The sequence below is a fragment of the Thunnus thynnus genome, chromosome 16, assembly GCF_963924715.1.
Source record: "Thunnus thynnus chromosome 16, fThuThy2.1, whole genome shotgun sequence".
Lineage (NCBI taxonomy): Eukaryota > Metazoa > Chordata > Actinopteri > Scombriformes > Scombridae > Thunnus > Thunnus thynnus.
Genome location: NC_089532.1, coordinates 24,257,657 through 24,279,826, shown reverse-complemented (window position 1 = coordinate 24,279,826; position 22,170 = coordinate 24,257,657). Strand labels below are relative to the sequence as shown.

Here is a 22,170-nt window from a genome sequence, read left to right as displayed (position 1 = left end):
TGGGGAAGCCCCCATGTCGGCTTCCGCTGAAGTCCTGGACAGTCCCTCCTCCGAGGCTGTGGGAGCTCAGGCAGAGCAGGCCCGAGCTACCCTAACCCCCGACCCCCGCAGCGGATGTGGGTATTTCTGTCAGCCGTGGTGTCTGCTCATCACACTGACCCTGCTCCTGCTTTCTCTCCTTGGCAGCTGGGCAGTGGTCCACCTCACCCTGGGGACCCACGGAGGATCGCCTTTTCGGGTGTCAGCCAGCTATGATCAGCGGATCCCGCAGGATGACACAGCCACCATCGAGCCCCACTTCACCACCAACTGCACCATGGGTAAGTTGACATTTCCTTGTTCTTCCAAAGACAAATAGTGATGCTGCTTCTTTTGTTCTTTTATGTTTGAGTAGTGTGACATTTTGTAAAAATCTGAGAAAAATGACCTGTTTAAAACAAGTTAATTAGTCAGCTGAAGTTTTTTATATAGTAAAAATTCCAAACTTTCACTGGTTACAGCTTCAAAAATTCTGACCTTTTCTCTGTTTCATATCATCATTAATTGAATATTGTGGAAATTCAGGATGTATATCAGTCAAAATAAGCAACTAAATGACGTCTCTTTGAGTAAGCTGTGATTGATATGATACTGTATCATCATTTTTACCATTTCAAAAACTAAAAGATCAATTGATTGATCGATTTTTTAAAAAAGAAACAAAACGAGATTTTCCTACAATGAAAATTATGAGTTGCAACAAAAGATCAAAGTGAAGTGGTCACAACAAGTACAAACCAATGTAGTAGATGAGACCCCTCTTTAAGCTTTGGTTTTCTTTGTGTTTCCTGTCACTGTATCTGTAATATGTACATAAACTAAATGCATCTCACATGTCTGCAAAGTGACTGAGTTCCCAAAGCAGCTCAAACATGTCAAACTGGAAATTGCACAGCTACGTTCTGTGTTTTTAACTTCATTACACCATGTTGCGGAATGAAATGCGTAGACTGCTCGAGACTGAAATAATATCCTTCTCTGTCAACCTCGAAAGCTCCTGAAATTGGATTAATATAACTGATTCAATTTCCTCTGAGCGAGATGCACAAGCACAGCAACCATTGCTTAAACATTTCAAGTGTGCATTACTGAGGAATTATGGATACAAATCCTTGTTTCCTCTAACAGACAGATGTTTGGTAGGCAGAGAGGTGCAAATGCCATATCAGCCAGGTGCTGTTTTAATGGAACAGACTGTTATGCTGTAAATGTATGAAAAAACCCAGATGTATTTTAATATATGTGATTATTTCTGAGGCGACTACGTTTTGAAATACGCAGTTTTAAACTGCCTCATTTCAGAGTTTTCTGTTTTCTGTGGGAAAAGTCACCCAATTTGTTTACCAGACCACATCTGAATCTGCTGAACTCACATAAAAAGGAATAATCAAGTAAAGGAAGACCAAGGCAAATGCTCCACCAGTAGCTGCTTATCATGGACTAAATTCAATCTTAAAATTGGCAACAGCCCTTTTGAAGAGATACCTACATTGATATATGTCGCTTACACAATGTCCTTACAAAGCAACATTTTACTGAAACTAGATTTGCAATCATATATTTATAGTAGTTCTAGAGTAGTTCTTCCCTGTGTTGATAATTTACACTTCAAATTTGACCAGACATCTGTAGTAAATAGGCTGATTAGATGTTGTGAAATGTTTGATTTTTCACTTACTCTAAAAATGCACTTCAGAGACACATGGGATAGCATACTGCGCTGTACCACAGGGAACTTTAAAACCCTCTTTTACACTAAAAAGCAGCCCCGGTCTCACTGCAACCTGCATGATATTGAAATGCCAGCATTTACTCTTTCACACAAAAACTGAGGAACCAGAAAATCCACAATCTCTGTCAGTATGAAATGCAGCTTCAGTTTGTTTGAGTATGAGCATGGGTGGTTTTTCTCAATGGTATAAACAATGCTACTGAATGCAGTGGACACTTGGGAATATTTCCTTGTTATTTCAACAGTTGTTTCCCTGCCTGTCACCTATTATTATCCATCAGTCCTGATTTCTATCTAGAGATCACGGGCGGATCATTTGGACAAAAGGCTAGACAGATGGACATTGTGCACAACATCTTCAAAGTCAACTCAGTGCACAGATAGCATCCGAGTAGGCTTTATCTTGTATTTTTCTACAAAACAAAACAACAACAAATCTCCAAGACCTTGCTTTGAATACAGAACCACACAGACAGTCCAGCAAATGTAATCTCCTCTGCTCTTATAGAGGCCGAGTCATTTTGAGCTCTGCAACAATGGATTGGCTTTTTTGTTTTGTTTAGCTGCAGATGAATGAGGAACATTGCTCAACAGGAAAGATTTGTCTAGCTGTAATTCTTTAAATGTGGTTCAAGTGAGGTGTTTGGACTGGAGATCAGGTCAGAGCAGTTAGTCACAGGGAACAATTCCTCATTTGATGCAGCTGAGTTTTTCACAGCTGCATGGCCAACACTGGCAACCTGATAACAAATCAGCAACACCTGACTCCCCCATCACATTATCTGGATTTGGTTGTCAAATATGTAAATGCGTGTGTGTGTGTGTGTGTGTGTGAGAGAGAGAGCGAGAGAGAGAGAGTGTGGGAAAGAGAGGAAGACAGCGAAAGATAATAATAAATAAAGGACAAGGAGAGGGAAACTGAAATGGAGCCCACACAACACTATCACCATCACCTTCATCACTTTAACTCTTATCTAGTCCCAGTCTTAAACTTAAAAGCAAGTCTGGGACCTAAAGTAGTTTAAGTGAACTGACACAATCTGAGAATTCCCCAAATTGTTCCCAGAATCAAGGGAATTTGCATGAGAGAATAAAAACCGAAAAACTCTGATAAAAGTGCAAAACATGGGGAAAAAACAAAAAGATAACACAAATTCACACACAAACAAATCAATACAAGTCTCAATGTTTATCCAATGGTTATTTTGTATAACTGTCTTTTCCGTCACCGTAAGGACGGAGCAGAGCGGGTGTTGTTGCTCATGCAAATCCAGCTTCTGTTGAACAGTGTCTAATTGTTCTCAGCTCTGGGTTCACTGTGTGCCTCTTGCCAGGCAGCACATAAGCCGTAGCTGGTAGAGAGAAAAAGCACACAGACGTGCCATACTCTCCTCAGGCACCACCTGGTTCCCCAGCACAACACCCACTACACACATCCCACTCCCAAACTAAGCCCTAATCCGTCTCGGCACGCTCGCCGTGCGGCCTCACCACATTTCGCGGTGTTCTAAACCTCCCCCACTTTCCCCTCCAGCACCTGTCACAAGACTGGGCTCGAATTACCTTCCTTCCTACCTCACAGAGAGCGTGAAGCCGGGGTTCTCGATTAAGACTCTCAGACTCAGTTCCTGGCAAAGGCAGTTGTTAGTTTTATTTGTTCCAGGCCCCTGCACTCAAAATTAGCTAATTATTGCTATTAATGATCTGTATTGTCAGGTTTGGGTTGGATAGCACAAGCCTGCTTCCAAACTTGGGTTTGATTAATTGTATTTAATTTGGTCCCAAAGGTTTGAAGTTTCATTTCACCAGATAGAAGAAGTCTGTGGACACAAAATTGTCTGTATTTCTCACAGGAGCTGTTGCATAACAGTTTCCTGCAGACTTGGAGGAATTTTGTAAGAAAAGCACGATTTACTCTAAAGATTCTCAAATCAGTGAGAGAGAAAAATGTGTTAATTATACTTTTTATCTCATACCTCTTGTGCTGCATTATTACTTGTCTCTTGCGCATGTCTACCTTGAGACATACAATTAAATATAAACTAATAAAAATATTAATAAAACAGCCAGAAGTCATAATTTCCCCAACTTACTCTTAGCTGATTTAAATTCTTCTAAATCCAATTTTATTCTTAAGATCTTTTGAGTCTGAATTGGGAATTTGACAATGTCCATTTCAATCCTTTTAGCTGTTTTCTTGAGCAGAAAGACGCCGATTACTCAAGCCAGTGAAGTGCGAGGAGACATAGTCAATACAGGATAAATAAATGGAGCAGTGTCTGACTTCTTTCTCCATACCCTTCCACTTTAATTAACTCATCAGTCACAGGGCCAACAAGCAATCCAATTTGTTGCCTCTAAAGTGACTTATGTGGTTATATGCCTATCTCTGGAGCTCATCCTCCTGACAGGAAGTTAGAATCCTGCCTTCTGCTAGTATTTCACGGAAGCTCGCAGCGTAAACCTACAGAAAACATAATTATTCAAGCGCAGCAAACCTGTCAATGACACTCTTAACCTCCTACAGTTTCTCAACCTGGAAGTAAACAGAGAACACTTTGATGACTGACAAGCTCATTACCAGATTGTTACGATAGCAGATTTGACTTCTTGCTCTTCCTCTGTCATAGCATACATGGCGGAAGGTCACATTTACCTTAACGCTACTAACAATGTTTGCTCAGTGAAGAGCACATGTTGTATTTGTGCTCATGTATTACGCAGCAAACTGTCACAATTCATTTTTCCAATTGGACATGTAGCTGAGACAAGGCAGCAGTGAACCCCCAAGGGAATTTGAACCAGTGACCTTCCCTTCCCTGGCCCATTTCCCTAACCATTACACCGTGATGCTGCAGGCCCTTAATGGAGCGTTACGGCGAGTCTATACTTTGCGATTAGGTACACAGCAGCGTGAGGGTGTCCCTAGGCCCATCAATCACTCACGGCCCTGTGGATTCAATGAGGGAAATGAGTTTAGAGAAAGCTGGTGGAGTGGACAGAGTGTTAGACATGTGGATGGATGGGTGATGGTGTTTTGCAGGAGGAAAAAAAAAAAAAGCCATTTAGTATCATAGCTTGAGACTGAGGCTTGATTTTAAATATGCTGAGCATAAGCCTTTAATTGAGTTTTCAGTTTCACTTAGACTGCATGAATAAAATAAACTCATCCCAGGAGTGTTCGTTATTGGGTAACAAGCACAGTCTGATAAAAAAAAAAAAAGTATATATTCAGCAAAAAATAAACCCCCCAACACCGTGACAACAGTGCAAGGATGTGTTTATGAGATCAAAAGAATGTCAGATTTGTAGCAACTTTATAAAGGTTGAGAGATGTCATACAGTGAGGCAGTGGCCCATAAGGATGAGTGATTCCTCTGTTTTCCGTCAGTCTCGTAAAGACTCATCAGCTCAGGCAGAGCTCATCAATCCATAGATGTACATGTGTGCAGGATGAATAAACTCAAACGGGTGTACAAACCTTGTTGTGAGCTCAGAGTGTGGGTTTTCTTCTAACACATCCTGCAGTGTCTATTGGATCAGCACTTTTAATGGTATTCTGCTCGGAAAGTTTTCAGTAGCAGGAACAAACTTTCAAATTAAACTTTTGAGCTTCTAATTAATACTAACTGTTAGATGCCTCTGGCTTAAGACACTAAAAGCATGTTTAAAATGCACAAGGCGACTATCCATCTTTCAGTCCACAGCTCCAAATACTGAATTTGAATCTACTATTTTGTCTAATAACTTAAAAATGTTTCTTTTACTTCATATGTGTGCAAGAAAGGAACATTTGGAATTAAATATTCAAAATTATACTAAGTGTGGACAGAAAACAAATTCAAATTTTCAAACACAAGGTTCTCATGCACCAAGGCCACAATTCATCCAAAATCTCCAGGATTTGAAACTGTGGTTTGGTGTCTGTTCTGTCTAATCTTAAGGAAACTATGCACTGTGTTTGGCCACTGACCACACAGAATTGATATTGAACTGTTCATTGATCAGTTAGGATGAAATGTGAGCTCTCCTTGGTGCTGAAGTGAATTTACTGCAATCATAACTTGCATTTTCTTTTTCATGTCCATGTTTTTATTGCAAGTATATCTCCTGATGAGATTGAAAGACCATCTGGATCGAGCTGTACAGTTGGTTATTGTGTGCATTATTACTTTGGGCTGGCAGCTCAACTTATCAGACCTTATACACATAAAAACACTTTTATTGGTTGAGATTTTGTTTTCCTCTTAAATAACTAGAATGGCAAAATGTTGGTTCCATGGGTAGCGAGATACATGTAGACACACTTAGCCTGCTGCTGTCTATTATTTTTGTCACATAATCAATTTAATGTATTGCACAGTATTTATTAAAAAAGGCCTACAAAGAGAACTCCATTGCCTCTGTGCCTGTGTATTTGCCCCCCTTCCCCCTTCAGTGTGCTCAACATTTGCACAATAGACATTATTTCTACCAAAGGAATGAACTGCGTCCATTGTACATGCAATAGGTAATGCATCACTGGTGTTTGAATTCCCCACTGCAGGAAAAGTTAAAGGAGTTTAAGGAGGAAATAAAACAGGACTATGGTGCAAGGAGAGTACCCTTAGGAAATGAAATAAAATGTTTTTCCTGAAACAGAAGAAGTGATAAAATATCTGCTGCTCTTAAAAAGTATTCATTAATTACAATATAACATTTAATTAAATGGGTGCAAGCTTTTGGGGTCTTTTTTTGTGTAAGGTAACATTTGCCTGTAACTCTACATTGTTAGCCTCAATATGAATCTAGTAAATTGGATCTGTCCATCACTTTTACTGCATTCAAATATTCCGTTTTCAATTCAATTCAATCATCACTGATGATGTGTCTAATTCGCACCATCTGGTGTTTCAGGAACCTAATTTGTAGTTATAAAATATTCCAGTCTTGAGAAATTAATGGGGAGTCTCATTGTTTGGAATGAATAGAAATATCAGGTTACGTGTTGATTGGATACCTTCTATCCATCCTGTACACAGACAGAAATTAAAATGCTTTGTTGAGAATGTATCTGACAGGGTCACCACATGCACTGCAGTGCGGAAATTCAGGTCTAGAGGCCATATTGCCAACCTGAGATAGACCACATGTTTTAGAAAACGTGACATAATCTGTTTTTATTTATTTTTTGTTTTTAATAACTTCAGTTTGGGTTTTACTGTCTGCCTTGAGGGCCTGGATTAAAAAACAGATGTAAGAAGTAATTTCTAATCACATATGCTTTTTGCATCTCAGTTTCATAAGCGCATTAAGACAAATTTGTAAAAACAGGCGCTCTTTAATTTTTGGCCTTTAGGAGCCTTACGGGCAATCAGCATTTCATCTACCTGCCAGGCGTCGTTGGAGGTAATTTGATAGATATTTTTTCTTCTTATTGTGAGGTTCTGTGGGTTTTCTTATCTCTCAGGACAAACTATGTCCCTTTAAAGCTTTCTGGAGATCACACATTGTTTTGGACCCTAAGAGAATGATCTATGACAAGAACGCCGGAGCAAGTAAACAACAAAAAAACACAGCTCATCAATTAACAGCAGACAAAACCTGCCAAGACAAGACCCTATCTGGCAGTGCTAAGCTTCATCTTATTCTACCTCTAATCTCTTGCCTTAGGCCTTTCCGCGAGCAGCATCCCCTCAACATAAACTGGCTTTCTGTTACCGGCAACTTTCCAAGGCAATCTACACAGGCAGTTTCATTTTAAGATATTGAGCAAGTGTTAAATGGCCCAGGGCACCAAGTAGAGTGTTCTCAGCATACATATGCCAAATGGAACAGATGTCTAAATCAACCCTGACCTGGCAAGGAGGAGGAAATTTCTGGATGTTATGGACTTAAACATCATTGAAGAAAAGTCTGTTATTAATATACAGCAAGCCTAAATCTCATTTCGTTCTGTGAAGGGGACATTAGTACTGAGAATGCTGCCAGGAAATACTTATGAGAATTATATTACAGTGTAGCTAGAGTGTGATTTCAATGTATGTGAATGTTCATCTGTTGTAACTGAAGTCTGTTACAGAGATTTATTGTATCCTATGACCTCTACTGACTTCAAGCTACAATATACCACTTATATAAACTTCAACAACATTATGTCCTTCAAAATAAGCCTGTGACCCAATCATTTTCTAGTATTCTTTTTACAAAGCAGTAAAAATCTCCTTCTGAGATGAAGAAACTAAACATTTACACCACTTTCATATCGGGAACCTCACACTTAGTGCAGCGTCTTACTTTGTCGGTAACAATGTTTAAGGCCAGAATAATCAGATTAATTTGAACCAAATCCTAATGTTACCATGAATACATCACTTGAACTTAAACAATATCCACATATTGTGCAGAATGTCTAGAATGTAGAATAGAAATCAAAGGTATTATTTGGCTTTTCTATCTCTAGCAGTCTGCTCTTGTGTGTGCCGCTGTCTCTCCAGCAGGGAGCATGACAGATAGTGATAGTGATTGGGCAGAGCTCTGACCAATCGAGCGTGCCTGTGTACAGTTAATTGAATTCATGAGCGAATACTTCTTCTCCTGTCGACTGTCCAGTGGGAAACTCAGCTGCATCCATCTTCAGCATCCCGGCCGCTGTAAATCTCCATGAATATGTCCAGAGTCTGCCTTCAGTGCGGTGGCGCCTCCCCCCCTCCCCCGCTTGGGCCTCTTGGGATTTTCGTCCCGTATGACAGAGGACAGTCCTCCATGACAACTTGTCAGATTAGAGAATATAATAACGTGCAGAATAGGATGAATGCATTCTAACCACTGCTGAATTGTGTGCTAGACTTAATCGAGTCTGTGAAAGTGTCTTTTTCTTTTGTGTTTCCCTTTTTTTTGTGTGTAATTTGCAGTCATTTCCATCCTCTGGACACACAAAGCACAAGCAGATCTTCCTCAGACTGTTTTTGTGTTGTTCCAGAGCGCACGCAAGGATTTCAAAATATGACTGACATGCTTGCTCATCTGTAGAAAAACAAAAATCATATTAATTTCCATGTGAGTCTACCCTCTCCATGACTCCACAATGTGTTGTTGCAGCTTTATTTCAACACGTCTGTCTGTATTCAAATCCACAAGCAATCTCCACAAAACCATAGCAAAAAGTTATTCAAATGTCGAGACAAACTGCTTTGCATGATCTCATGATATCCTGCAGACTGAGACATCTCTATCGGTGGAATCTTAAAAAATGCGATATGCATGACACAGTTATGCAAAAATGCAAAGATGTTCAGTGTTGAATTGATTTCAGCTTGTGTCGTCTGTAAAAAGGAATCACTACCCCCAACACTTATCATTTATATATACAGTTTATATACTGTGCTGTATATATGTCATGTATTATAACACTGACCTTCTTTTCCTGACTTTATATTCAATATTCATTGTTTTGGGGGTTTTTTTGGTTTGTTTTTGTCTGAGCATTGTCCTTGATGATTTTTTTCATCGTCATTAATGAGACGTGACAGATTTGACTGTTTTTACAGTCTTAACAGTGCTCCACACACTACAGTTATGCAAAAAAAACCAAAAGCAAGATGTCAAGATAAATTTTTGTCCTAAATTTTGGCTGTCATTTAATTCCTGTTTTGCTCAGTTGTTTTGCTTTTGATCTTGTTGGTAAAGTCCCTGATTTTCATCCTGGAAGCAGATGGCAAGTTGAAAAATTGGGGCAGCTTGGCTGGTCATCTGATATATTGGGTTTTCTGAGGAGGAAGAGGAAAAACAAAACTTTAGTGAAAACACATCTTTAAAACATGCTCAACTGACATTTGAAGACATGAGACGGATGTATTTGTACATTTATCAAATGGGTTTCATTTCCATAAACTTAGATCTACATATGAAGTTCATCATGCTGCTCAGTTAAAGGACAGGTTCACAATTTATTAAGCCTGGTCAGGTTCCTATATGAACACTGAAACAGATGTTTCTTAAGATTGTGAATGTGTTCATACTGACCGTTAGAAGATCCCCTCCTGATGTGCTTTCATTGTAAGTGATGGGGGCCAAAGTCCACAGTCCTCATTTTTTGCAAAACTGTATTTAAAAGTTTATCTGAAGATAAAATGAGGCTTCAGCTGTCTGGGTTAGTCAAATAAAGTGGATATCTTCCAAAGTTACAGTCTCTTTAGTAAAAACAAATCCCTCTTTGTGTCTCAACGGATGGTCTCAACAAAAAAAAAGACAATTTGGCACTAAAAAGAAAGTAACTTTGAAAAATATTCAAGTTAATATGAGCTGACGCCTCATATTAACTCCCAATAAACTTGAATACATTTTAGCACAGAAGGAAGCTTGTGGATTTTGTCCCTCAGTGATTGTGTAAATGCATCATGAAGGGATCTTTTAATAGCCAGTATAAAGAGGAGGAATGATTACAATGAGAAACCTGTGTCAGTGTTCATTTGAGCATCTGCCTGTTGTTTTGAAACACACTTAAAACTGTGAACGGAAAGCAGCACATGATCCACATTGAATACAACAAGTATATTTTAAGGCATTAAGAGGATAACATTGTGTACAGTATCTGTTAATGTGAGTATATACATGTTCTACTTGTCTTTTGTCTGCTTACTTGTTAATTGTTTAACAATGATCCACTGCAAACGGTCAACAATCAATGCTGCTACCCTGTACGTAACAGACTGTGACTGATGGCTCCCTTTCATTGGCTCCTGACATTTAGACAAAAGCAACAAGACTGAGTACAGTAAACAACAGGATTCTGTCTCTGATTGTCTCTTCTCTTCCTTCAGCTTGTCCTTTGCAACAGAAGATCAAAGTCACTACAGACCTGCAACTCTGATGCAGCAAACTCTTCTTTTTTCTTAATCTGGAATGAAACTCATTTGTTATGAAACCTTTCAAAGCTGGAAGTCAATAATGAGAAAGTGAATGAGATGCTTTTGATATTTTGCACAGACTTTTATCACAATGAGCATTTATGAAAAGCAAAGACAAGGAGCCTCTTTGGTTAAGAGACTATATGTATAAATGTGAAAGCTTCCTGTCCTACAGCGTTTATTTCTGTGTGACTGAAATACAGCATCTTTGTTGATCTCTGAATAGACTTTGCTTTGTTGCTGCTTGAAAGGTTTCTTTTAGTTTCTTGTTTTGTGAGTTTGTTTTCTTTTCTTACAGCTTTCAAACATGCCATATACATCTGAAACAATACTCCATTTAACATTGTCAGCAGTGTATCAGGTACAATAGCTTCATCTAAATGAGCTCAACTACTGCACATCTTCTTACATGATGTTGTTGTTTTATTACTGTGTAAGATGAGACTTTCTTTGTCAGTGTATGTTTAATTTTGTAATGTAACAGCAGTGAACAGGGACGCTAATTGTTAGCCATTTAGCTGTATCCGACAACGGTTCCCGTGTTTGTGCATCTATTTTGTCATTTATCAGCAGCTGCTGTGCCCTCAGTCACCTATCCAGCTCCCCGCCACTCATACATCATTCCCCTCACAAAGCCAAACCAACCCCCCCGAGCACACGGATAACAAAACTCACTTACTCCCGCAGGCAATTCATCCCCCACTGACCCACTTGTTTTCACAATCTGACAAGTGTGATTTAAGAACTGCGGTAGGCCAGGAGTGCAGCGACCATGTCTAGCCACACTTACCTGTTCCACAAAGTGACACCACCACTTTGATACTTTTTACTCGACTGTCATCAAACTAAGATAAATCGATGAATTTACATACATTGCCCAAAGGTTTCAGTGTACTCCAGATAACTTTTTCTCTCCTGATAAATCGTTCTGCTCGCGGTGTCAACATTATACAAGGAGGAAGCCACTGAGCACAATGTATGCATAATGCATGTGTTGAGCATGACTGAATACACATAGCAAGACCACATCTGCTGTATACCCACACAGTTGGTCACAAACAAACAAGCCTGTGCTTCCTCTCATTTGAATAAAATGGTATGTTTGCCTTCTTCTGTGCTCTGCTGTATATGCCACGTGTGTGTGTGATACTGTAGTTGGATGCATGTGAACACGTGTGCCGTGTGTTTGTAAAAAAAAAAAAAGAGAGAGACGCTGAAAGACGATTCATAATGTGCAGCACAGCATTGATGAAAAAGGGTATTCATTATCAAAGTCATTTACTCAGGCTAACATGATTTCAAAGAATCTGAACTGGGTTACTCACTGACATGTTAATGTGGCTCTAAGGGCCTTCCACAATAGTGGACTGTGGGATGCCCCTGACTAATGTGTTTTTGTCCAATAAAAAATGCCTCCCCCTCTTTCTAATCCATAGAGTTGACTGTGCCAGTTTCCCACTGGGCCTTAAGGTTTCTCACAGTGGAAAAAAGGGAAAGCAGAATGCTGTGAATCAGGCATAGCTGTGAAATTTCAGCCCTCTACTGCACCATAATTAGACAGTAATTCTGTTAAGTGCTGTAGTGTCATTATGGACACTTAGTACTTTATTTGTGTAATGAAACTTTTTTTTATATTTCATATTTCCTGAGCAGGTTGTTAATTTTACTTTTGCTTTAGTTTCAACTGGCAAACTTGACGTCACACATGTTGAATTACATCTATCACACCCACAAAGTGATGAATTGTGAACTAGATCATGTATGGCTTATCTTAAACTGCGTCTGCATCAAAGCTGCTAAAGCATGCAAGCAACATAAACTGTTTCATTGAATGCTTTCATTTATCCATAACAGTAGCACAAGCGACATTTATCATAATTAATTCCATCCACTGGCAGTAATATTGGTTTATCCTGGTTGTTGCCTGGAGAGTTTAGTAGCTACAAGTAGCAGCAACATCAAGATTCAGTGGTAATATTGCTGATTAATAGTGTTTGGCAGTGTTTGTTGTTTTGTTCAATTCCTTCTGACACATAAAATTATGAACATTATGTTGATTGGTGCTGTATTTTATCTTGTCCTGCCACATGTTTGTGAGCCTGTCACCCTGATGTAAGTCTGAGCTGGAGAAGATTAGCACAGAAGATGTCGTATCACGTCACACCCAAAGCTACGCCATCCGAAAAACAAAGAGTACGTTCATTACAAACTTCATGTTAAAATTAGTGTAGCATCAGTGCCTATCTAGTCAACCAACAGCGATTGCTCCTCTCCTGTCACGAATTCCAACGTTATCAGACTTCCGACTCCCAAGTTCGTCTGAATGGAGAACAAATCTGCATAATACAGATCAAGGGCAAACTACAGTAAGCGGAGCCAGTCACTCGTGATAAAAATCACTTCTCGTTTGTTCCTTATGAGAGAGGGGAAAAACAAGATCCACATCAGCGGACCATTTTTTTGTTTTGCTCTCTTTACTGTGATCAGCTTCTGATGATTAAGGTGGAGGTGAGCAGTCAGTTTCCACAACCGAGATATCACCTCTCTGATTTGCATAGATATGCAAATGTCCTGGGTTACAATCGAGTTGTTGAGACTGGTGATATAAATTGGTGTCTGTGTGTGTGTCTGTGCGTGTGTGTGTGTGTGTGCTCCCTCCCCTTGTGCTACCTGCTGCAGTATCTAGGTCATTGTTTTTGCCGCTTGTGTACTTGTCTGATGGATATGTACTGTATTCAAAGCCAGATGTTTATGCCGCCTCGGTCAAGTTATTTATGTTGGAACAGGCAGTCTGGATGTCATACAGGCTTTACAGTCAGGGGTTATATTAGCCTTCATCACTGACTGATGTCGTTTTTTGCTGTAACTATATTTTCTTCTGTTTGTAAGCTTTCCCAGAGTCACTGATTTGTGTTTCAGTGTCTGACATCTAGATCTCGCAGCAATACTCAATAAATAAACTTCGACATAATCTGGAGCTATTTTTCCTCGGCTCCAAAAGTAGATTTTTTTTCTTGTTTTTGTTACATTACATTTTCTCATTTCACTGCAAACGATCAAATTACTTTCTATACTCTGACTGCACTCTGGCATCATTTGAGTTTGCAATAACTAACAATGACTGTGTGGGTTTTTTTTTCCTTCTTTCTCTGCCCAGCATCCTCACCGGGCCCTAACATCACACTGGAGGGCCAGTACCACTGCCACCAGGGACCCGGGATCCCACTGGACAAGCTGTGTGACTTCAGTACAGACTGTCCGCTCGGTGATGACGAAGGCGACCTATGTCGTGAGTACACGGTGACACAGGAACACAAATGAACACAACCGACACTCACGCGTCTGCTGTCCTGCCCTCATCATTGGATCAAAAGCGCCCGGCTGTGAAGTCGGTCATCCACACTGAGTCGTCTTTAATAAAGCAGTTGCATCCTGCCCAACAGAGCAACAACTGAGCGCCTGCGTGAGCTTCCCTGACACAGAGGAGAGGGGGAAGGCAGGGAAAAAAAAGGCAGTGGAGCTATGCTTGGCTAGCATTTCTCACCCTTGACATATTCCATGGTTGTTATTTCTATCTCTTTGCACATTTGTTTTCTGCTTTTCACGAGGCCTAGGAGGGACACTAGCCAAGTACGCTGACATCTTATTCACAAGTGAAGTCCCCCAAGGCCCAGCTGTTTGTGTGTGTGTGTGTGTGTGTGTGTGTGTGTGTGTGTGTGTGGCGAGGATCTTTCTTTGGTCCTACCCACATGCATGTACTTGTACATGCATTCACACTCTCTTCACAACTTCTAGACACACAGTTCAAAAGTCTTAACCTCTAAAATGTTGTTGCTTGATTTCAGTGTTTTTCTCCCATATTAAACTGACCAGAATTAATTTGCTCCTGCCCACAGTTTAGGTCATCCTCCCATGCAGTGCTTATTAAAATGATGGCCGCTCCCTTGTGCTTATAGGTTTGCTAACTATAGGAGCTGAAAGATAAGAGGGTAACAAGAGGGTGAAAATCCCAGCCAGGCGCAGCTCCTCTTTCTACTGCAGGAGGACTTATCAGTGCTAATTGGCCTGAGAGGCTAACCCAAGGGTATAATCGCCATTTGAATATAATAAGGGTGTGTGTGTGTGTGTGTGTGTGTGTGTGTGTGTGTGTAGGTATGTGTGTAACGTTTTGATTGTCTAAGCCAGAATTAGAAATTAGAGCGTAAGTGATAATCAGTAAAAACACAAACTCAGCTTTTAAACATCATTGGCTTCATTCAGCAACCATCTACAGCAAAGAATGACTTCATTTAAAGAGTAACAATCATATAAATATTATATTTTATTACATGTGTTGTGAAGGCCATCATAAAACTAGTGTTTTAATGTTTACATCAGCAACAAACAGAGCAGGGAAAGTCTGGTTTAGTGCTTGACACAGACTGAGGGGCGTTGCAGGGAGCGGCTTATTGCAGGAAATGTTTAAGATCCGAGGCCTCTTTCTTTTTTTTTTCCTACATCTCCGCACGCCTTTTCCACCGTGCGACCTCATAATGTGGAGGGTGCACAGAAGCATGAAGGCCAGCTGTCATTTGCTTTGAATCAAGGTTTTCTCTCTGTCTCTCGATGTGTTCTTAAAATAGTAATAACCTTTCTCCTTTTCAAATGAGGACAAAGAGCATCGATCCATAAGTTCATTCATCAACCTGACACTTGCATATGCGTCTCTCTTCTTACCCTGTCACACGTAGTCTACCGCTGCACCTTCTGCTCTGTATTTATTCCATCTTCATCTCCATCACTCGCCACAATTACCCTCTGCTACCCAAATCACATAGTGTTCTCTCTCTGATACCCTATTCTCTGTGATCTATCCATGAGTTATCGTCATCTGATTTGCTCTATTTAAATCCTTCATAAGCTGTGCCAAGGCTCATTAACAGGAAAAAGCAAAGAGAGGCAGGAGGAACTAACTTAGCTTGTGTCAATCACAAAGATTTCTGACATATAAAGAAAACCGAGTCCCTGCGGACCGCCCTCTCCATCCTACCCCAGCGTTATTATGCATGAACGCATCCTCCACAGCTTTCCTGTTGTTGAACCTAGTCGGTCTAAATTCTGCAGACGCCCCACTGCTTTCCAATACCGCATTTTCTCTGCAACTACAGAGGAATGCTGCTTACATTAAAGTGGTAATCTGCAAGATTCCCTTTTTTTTTTTTTTTTTTTTTTTTTGCTCGGAGCATCAACAGTGATGACATATCATCGCTCCACCCAGAGATCACTTGTCATTACACACTCTTCTTCTTTGCTTGATTCCAAACTAGGCCTAAACATACATTGAATCACTTCCTGTACAGACCCACTACAATAATAACGAATCATTTCAGGGTCACAACACTTTACATTTGAGAGTGGAATAATACTTTATTACGCTGTCACATCTAATCAATTTGTTGTGATACACACAATTTGCCCGTGCAATGACACTTTATGACATGAAGCCTGACACGATGTATTTTTTTAAAGGCTGTTGTCCATGTGTCAATTTGTCATGACAGCGATCTTTAGAGTAGTGTTGACTTTGCGCAGAAAGTGACATTATTAACTGAATGACACTCGACTCAACAGCCATAAAGATTAAATAACATTCATGTCAGTTTTCATGAAATAGCCATGACAGCTTATGCCAGCCTCGCTCTCTCTCTCTCTCTCACATAAAGTGTTTCAAGTTGGAGATGGAGAGCGGTGAGAGTAGACTGACTGCAAACAGTCATGAATGATAGCTCTGCAAGCAAGAGTCACGATCATTCACACGTCTGCACGGAGTTAACTGTGCAGAGACATGTCTGGAGTGACATCATCACAGACTTCTTCATTCATGTTGCGAGCAGCTATCATATGATGTGACTCTGAGTCTTGGTGCTTTTGCATGAAGAACATCTAAGTGACACTAACTGGTTTATGTAACAAGAAGAATGACTCATAATATCACAAGACACAAGAGAACATGAAATTCACTTATTACCCAAAAATCCCAGAGAAGCTTCTGTCTGTTTGAGGAAAACATCACAGAAAAACATCAGCTTCAGTTTCACTGTTTTTATTTGTTCTTCTTTAAAATAAAAAAGGAAGTTTTTCCATTTATTTCATCATCTTTAGGTGTTTGAAACCTGTTAAAGACGTTTTATATGATAAAAATCAGTGTCTTGAGAAAGGAAACATTATATTTCTTTTTCCTGAAGACTACATGCTTTATGATCTCTGCTCAGGTCAGTATAAGCTCCATTATCTGGATGATGCCATTTCCAAACAGCACACTGTTATCATGGCACTTATAGATTCTTATAGGTAATGGGCTCTCACAGTAGCTCCGGCTGAAAGGAACATAAAGCAAAACCTCCTCATATCATCGCCCAACTATCAACCAACGTTTGGAAACATTCACCAACACTAAAACTCATTATCAAAAGGGGTGATTTAACAATATGTATGTCATCTATAGGTCTGGTAATGCAAGGAAATATTGTGCCTCATTCACTGTAAGTTCATAAAATAATAGTGTAGCATTGAACTGTAGCACTGCCACAAGTGAGTGTCACACTTCATGCTATTTCATTTATTTATATGGCAGGTATTCCCACTGTCATTTCAGCACCTTGGCAGGATTCAGTGACATTATTTTAAAAATTGAAACTGATGTGAAGCCCCATACATACAGTAACAACATACCACATATACACATAACTCTGTTATCTGGAAGTGAAGATGGACTGGGAAATAGTTATGAAAGTTAAAAAAAAACAAATCAATCAAAATATGCCTTTGGCAAAATAATGGCAGTTTAAATATTTGAACTAACGTAGTTGTATTTGCTTTATTCTTGCAGTTCTTTAAACAAACATAAGATAGAAAACCTTTGCAAAGCAAGGAGTTTGCACTATTTCCATTATGACTAGAAATAAAGAGACACACACACACACACAAACATGCACCTCTTTTTGTGGTTCCATGAGAATGAGTTTTTTCCTCTTCACAATCCAACAAAACATTTTCACTGTCTTGCTGCTGTACAGACTATTTCTCTAAATAGTCAGTGGCCAAAGAGCTTCAGAGGCTGATGCCATTCCGTGAAGTGATTCAAGTTGATTGCCACCCCCAAAACACATCATGTCACCACCTCAGCTTTCTCATTTCCCCTCAGACCCTCTTCCTTCTTCCTCAACACTTTCCTATCTCCCCTCTAGACACTTCAAGCCTTTTCCATTTTCTGCTTCTGTTTCTAGGGTCTCTTGGCGAGCAACACCCTCCCACACACACACACACACACACACACACCCACCCAGCGCACCTCCATTCTCACCAACACATTGAGTCCTACGAGCCCCCACACTCTCAACCTCTTTACCTTCACTGTCGCTCAACACCATGATCCCCCAGTCCCCATCCCACCCCTGTCCTTTTTCTCTCCTTGGCAGTTCAGCTGTGAGTGTTCTGTCCACCACCCTGCTGGGCCTGTCCACTCATTACATACCCCCCCCTCACCCCCCCACCCCCCAGATTCTTATCATCCTCTCCTCTCCTGTCCTGATATGTTCTCTCTCTTGTCTCTCTCCAGGCCGCTTTCTTAATGGCAGCTACTGCTCTTTTGAAGAGGGCGAGTGCAGTTGGCAGTCAGTAACGGGCCGCGGCCTCTCCTGGAGAAGACTCCAGTCTCCAGCCAAGGCTACCAGACAGAGCTGCCCATCATCAGGTAGCTCACGCACGTCTCCCACGATATCATCAAAACTGTTCTTCTTAAATGACGAAATGGCCTATTTGCAGGCGCTCTTAAGTGTGTATAGTGTTAATACCTCATTAAAAGGGACTTCAAAGGGAAATTGTTACTTTAAAGCAAGACTTAAACCAATGATCTTGAGCATTTGAGTCTAACAGTTTGTGAATGTGGAAGGATAACCAAAACCTCTGATGTGTCAGACATGGGCATGTTGTGTTCTTCAGAGCTCACTGCGCTGCAGCAAACAGAATCCCACTGGGCATAAAAGCTCCAGCATGTAGAGCCTGAGTCCTACATCTACAGTTCATTGTCAGTGCAGTGACTTCAGCGTGTCTCTCGATGAGATTCTTAAGTCTTGGTATGCTGAGGCTTGTTTTTGTTCTCAACTATTTACAGAAGTCTCAGAGGCACACTGGGGAAACTATAAATGGAGCATTGTAAATTTACTCCAGATTTGGTGATAAAAAAATAAAAAAAAGTGTATTTTTTTTATGCTGTGATTCTGTTCAAATGCGCCTTGTTTGAGAATTCTTCTGAATTCATTAGTTTTATTGGTTAAGTTATGCATCAAAGCAGAGAAAAGGGAGAAGTGATGAAATGTGGCTCATTATGGCTACACAACATTTCTCCAAATATCTCCAAAACAAGACTTTTTATTCAATTTTTCATGTCACAGTTTTGGAATGAATATTATATTTTATTTGTGATTTTCATTCTTTTGTGTATTTATGAATCTGTTTCATGTGTTTTTGATTTGATTACAGGTGCTACATTCAGTGTGGAGGGAGGTCAATCCAAAGGTCAGCGTGGCTCAGCGTTACTGAGGAGCCCTCTCTTCCCTCCTCCTTTAAGGAACTCTCCATGCACGGTGAGCACAAGAGTGTGTTTTCCTCACACTGTAAATATAATCTGACATACATTCACATGACTCGTGCCGTGTGTGCTGTTGTTCACAAATAATCAGTATTCAGACAGTTGCAGGTGAGAAAATCCTTATGCTGCGTTATATTCCTAGTCCTGTAATCAGTCCTCATCACTAACTCTGATGTGCTGCAGTCAGCAGGAAAGTAACACTGACATCCACTAAGTTCAATTCACTATTTGTGGTTTTTGCATGCAACACATAATGTTAAAAAGTATGAGTCCACCATCACGTTTAAAAAGGAAGATACAGTGTGCTGACATTCAGGTTTATATGGCAATAAGCAATTAAGTGTAGAAACAATAGAATTTGCGTAGACTTTCAGTTTGAAAGGCAATTTACATAACTTTTTGTAAAAGGGAAGTTGGAATTTCCATCATCTGTGGAATGTCACGATAATAGTTTTGTTATTGTTGTAAAGATGGAAAGCTTTGAATCATTTGACATGTTAATTATTTCCAGAAACAGCTGAAGAATCCTCTCAAAAGCTGCTATCAGTCAGTGAGGTAGACCACGTCAATCACCGGCTGTATCTGTTGACCCAGTTGTAAAAATGTTAGGAGTCATACATTATTCAGATCATGATGCTCACCGAGCAGGTTTCCAGGTGAAGAGGTTGTGAGCTTGAAGTCTTGATTGATGCTGTTGCATCGAACATTTAGAGTCATGTTAGTTATTTTATTGTTGCAGAGTGTGTTGTATGTCTACTTAGCACATTCAAAGTGGAGGCAGGGAGTGATTGGAGGTGAGACAAGCTGGGACAGAGGTGAGGGATGGAGGTCAAAAGGTCAGAGAGCAGGATGATAATAAGAGAGACGGAGGAGAAATGAAGTTAGTCTCAGCAAAGGGACTGTCTGTGAGGAGGACAGAGAGTAAAAAAAACAGAGGAAGAGAAGGATAAAAATGAAGGAGGAGAATGTTGCTGCATCTCAGGTGTGAATAAGAGCTGTGTGATATTTGTGGACAGCAGTAGAGGCAGCAGTGCACCATCGCAGACTTCGCTTCACAGCTTCTTGGTACGCAGCCAAAGATTAGCCATGATTCCAGATTAACACACTAAATCCTTCTCTCTACACTGAACCGGTGCTGTTCAATCTAGCCTGTCTGCTCTTGGACAACTATGTAGAGGATATTAGTCTTGGGTATTGGCTCCAGACCATGTTCACTTTCATGTCGTGCCCAGTGTGCACACTGTGTGGTGCCTATAATCTTGATGTTTAAACGGTCACCATGTGTTCTCGCAGTCGATGATAAGGACTACAACCTGCTGTCCGCAAGCACAATCCAAGCACTCATAGAGGTGTTGCACTCAGTTGTGTGGATTTTCTTGTCTCTACTTGTGGTTCTCTGCATCTGTTCCACTTAAACGGTGAAGCAAGAATTATGTTCTTGGCTCCAATAAAATGTTGTAGAGGGACATGGTCCCAACTCATGCTTGTTAGCAAGATTTAGATTCAGAGCTACTTCTTGTTGCTGTTTAATTGCTGGTACGGCCTGTGTGTTGTTTAATTTTGAGCAGTTTAGTGGTTTACGTCCACCGTATCCCTCCTGGAAACAGCAAAATGAGATTGATTTGTGCTGAAGCATGCAGGAGCAGCGCAGATAGCAAAATAACCCAAATTATGATCCTGGCTGAATTCTATTAATCTTACAGTAATTAGGACTGAACAGATGGCTGTTGCTGATAAATCTTAATGTAATTTTAAGTGCATGACTTTCTTGTCTGGTTTACTTCAATCCACAAATATTCAAATGAAGTTAAAGTTGCTATATCGTATACTGGGACATATCAGCAAATATCCCAAAACTCAACATAGAAATAACTTTTCTAATGTTGTGGGTATTTTGACTGCAAATACGTCGATTTTAATCCATTACTCATTTGAAATTCCAATGTATGCTGTTTCAACAGGTGCGGTTCTGGGTGTGCTCTGGAGGCTTACAGAGGGGGGCGCTGTCCCTGTGGATAGTGGAGAACAGCACAGGCCCTGAGGAGCAGCGCAGACTGTGGCACTCATCCAGTGAACCCAAATCCGAGAGGGGGTGGAAACTCATCATACTTCCCCTTTACGGGCTGGCAGACTGGTACGACAAACACTCACCTGTTACACCGCATGACAGGCAGTTTTGATTATATCAAGGCTGCGTGTTTGGACTGTCTGAATGCATCAAACTGGTATTTCTACTTTGAAGTGTTTAAGAGCAGATCAATCATGCTACTCTCGTTCCAACAAAACTTCCAAACACACTCACACAAATACTTAAGTGCTCCCACAGCAAAGGAAGTCCTTAGAAACAGAAGCAAGATGCTCTTCTTCAGTCTTTTCACCTCTTAAAAATGCAGATTTTCAACATTTACATTCCATTTTCTGCATTACATTTTCCTCTCAACTCCACCAAACTAATGAATCCCATTGGGACTCTAGTTTTATGCCATGGACCTGCCATGTGTACAGTTGTACAAAATATCCCCCTCTCTTTTTATTCCACTTGTCTGTAATAAAGAGGAGAAATCAATACACAAGGCTCTACCCACCCTAGTTGCCTTCCAATTAGCTATGGCCCTGATTTCCCCCCAAAGAAGAGAGAAATTAAAGCAAAATAGAATAAAACAAGAAAAAAAGATAAGGCATTTCAGCTCTGTTTGCCTGACTTGGGGTTTCTTTGCCATTGGAGCTTGGATAATCCTGCTCCCTCGAGAGTGATTCATTTTTGATTCCTGGTTTATGTAGTCTGCTGTGCTTGTGCTCCTAATTAGAGTGTCATGTCTGTAACCATGAGGTGAACTTGCCAGTCTTTGCACAGTGACCTTTGTAGAGCTTAAATATAATCA

At 40.3% G+C, this 22,170-nt stretch overlaps 1 protein-coding gene across 6 annotated transcripts in view; it reads left to right on the top strand.

Annotated features, from left to right (window-relative positions):
• Positions 1-22,170, top strand: part of alk (ALK receptor tyrosine kinase) — a 369,356-nt gene that overhangs the window by 299,374 nt on the left and 47,812 nt on the right. For all 6 annotated transcript variants that reach the window (XM_067614871.1, XM_067614867.1, XM_067614870.1 and 3 more), the window contains 5 exons: positions 187-320; positions 13,817-13,948; positions 18,257-18,391; positions 19,180-19,283; positions 21,250-21,422. In XM_067614871.1, the coding sequence (XP_067470972.1) occupies positions 187-320; positions 13,817-13,948; positions 18,257-18,391; positions 19,180-19,283; positions 21,250-21,422 (678 nt within the window). The remainder of the gene's footprint in view (positions 1-186; positions 321-13,816; positions 13,949-18,256; positions 18,392-19,179; positions 19,284-21,249; positions 21,423-22,170) is intronic.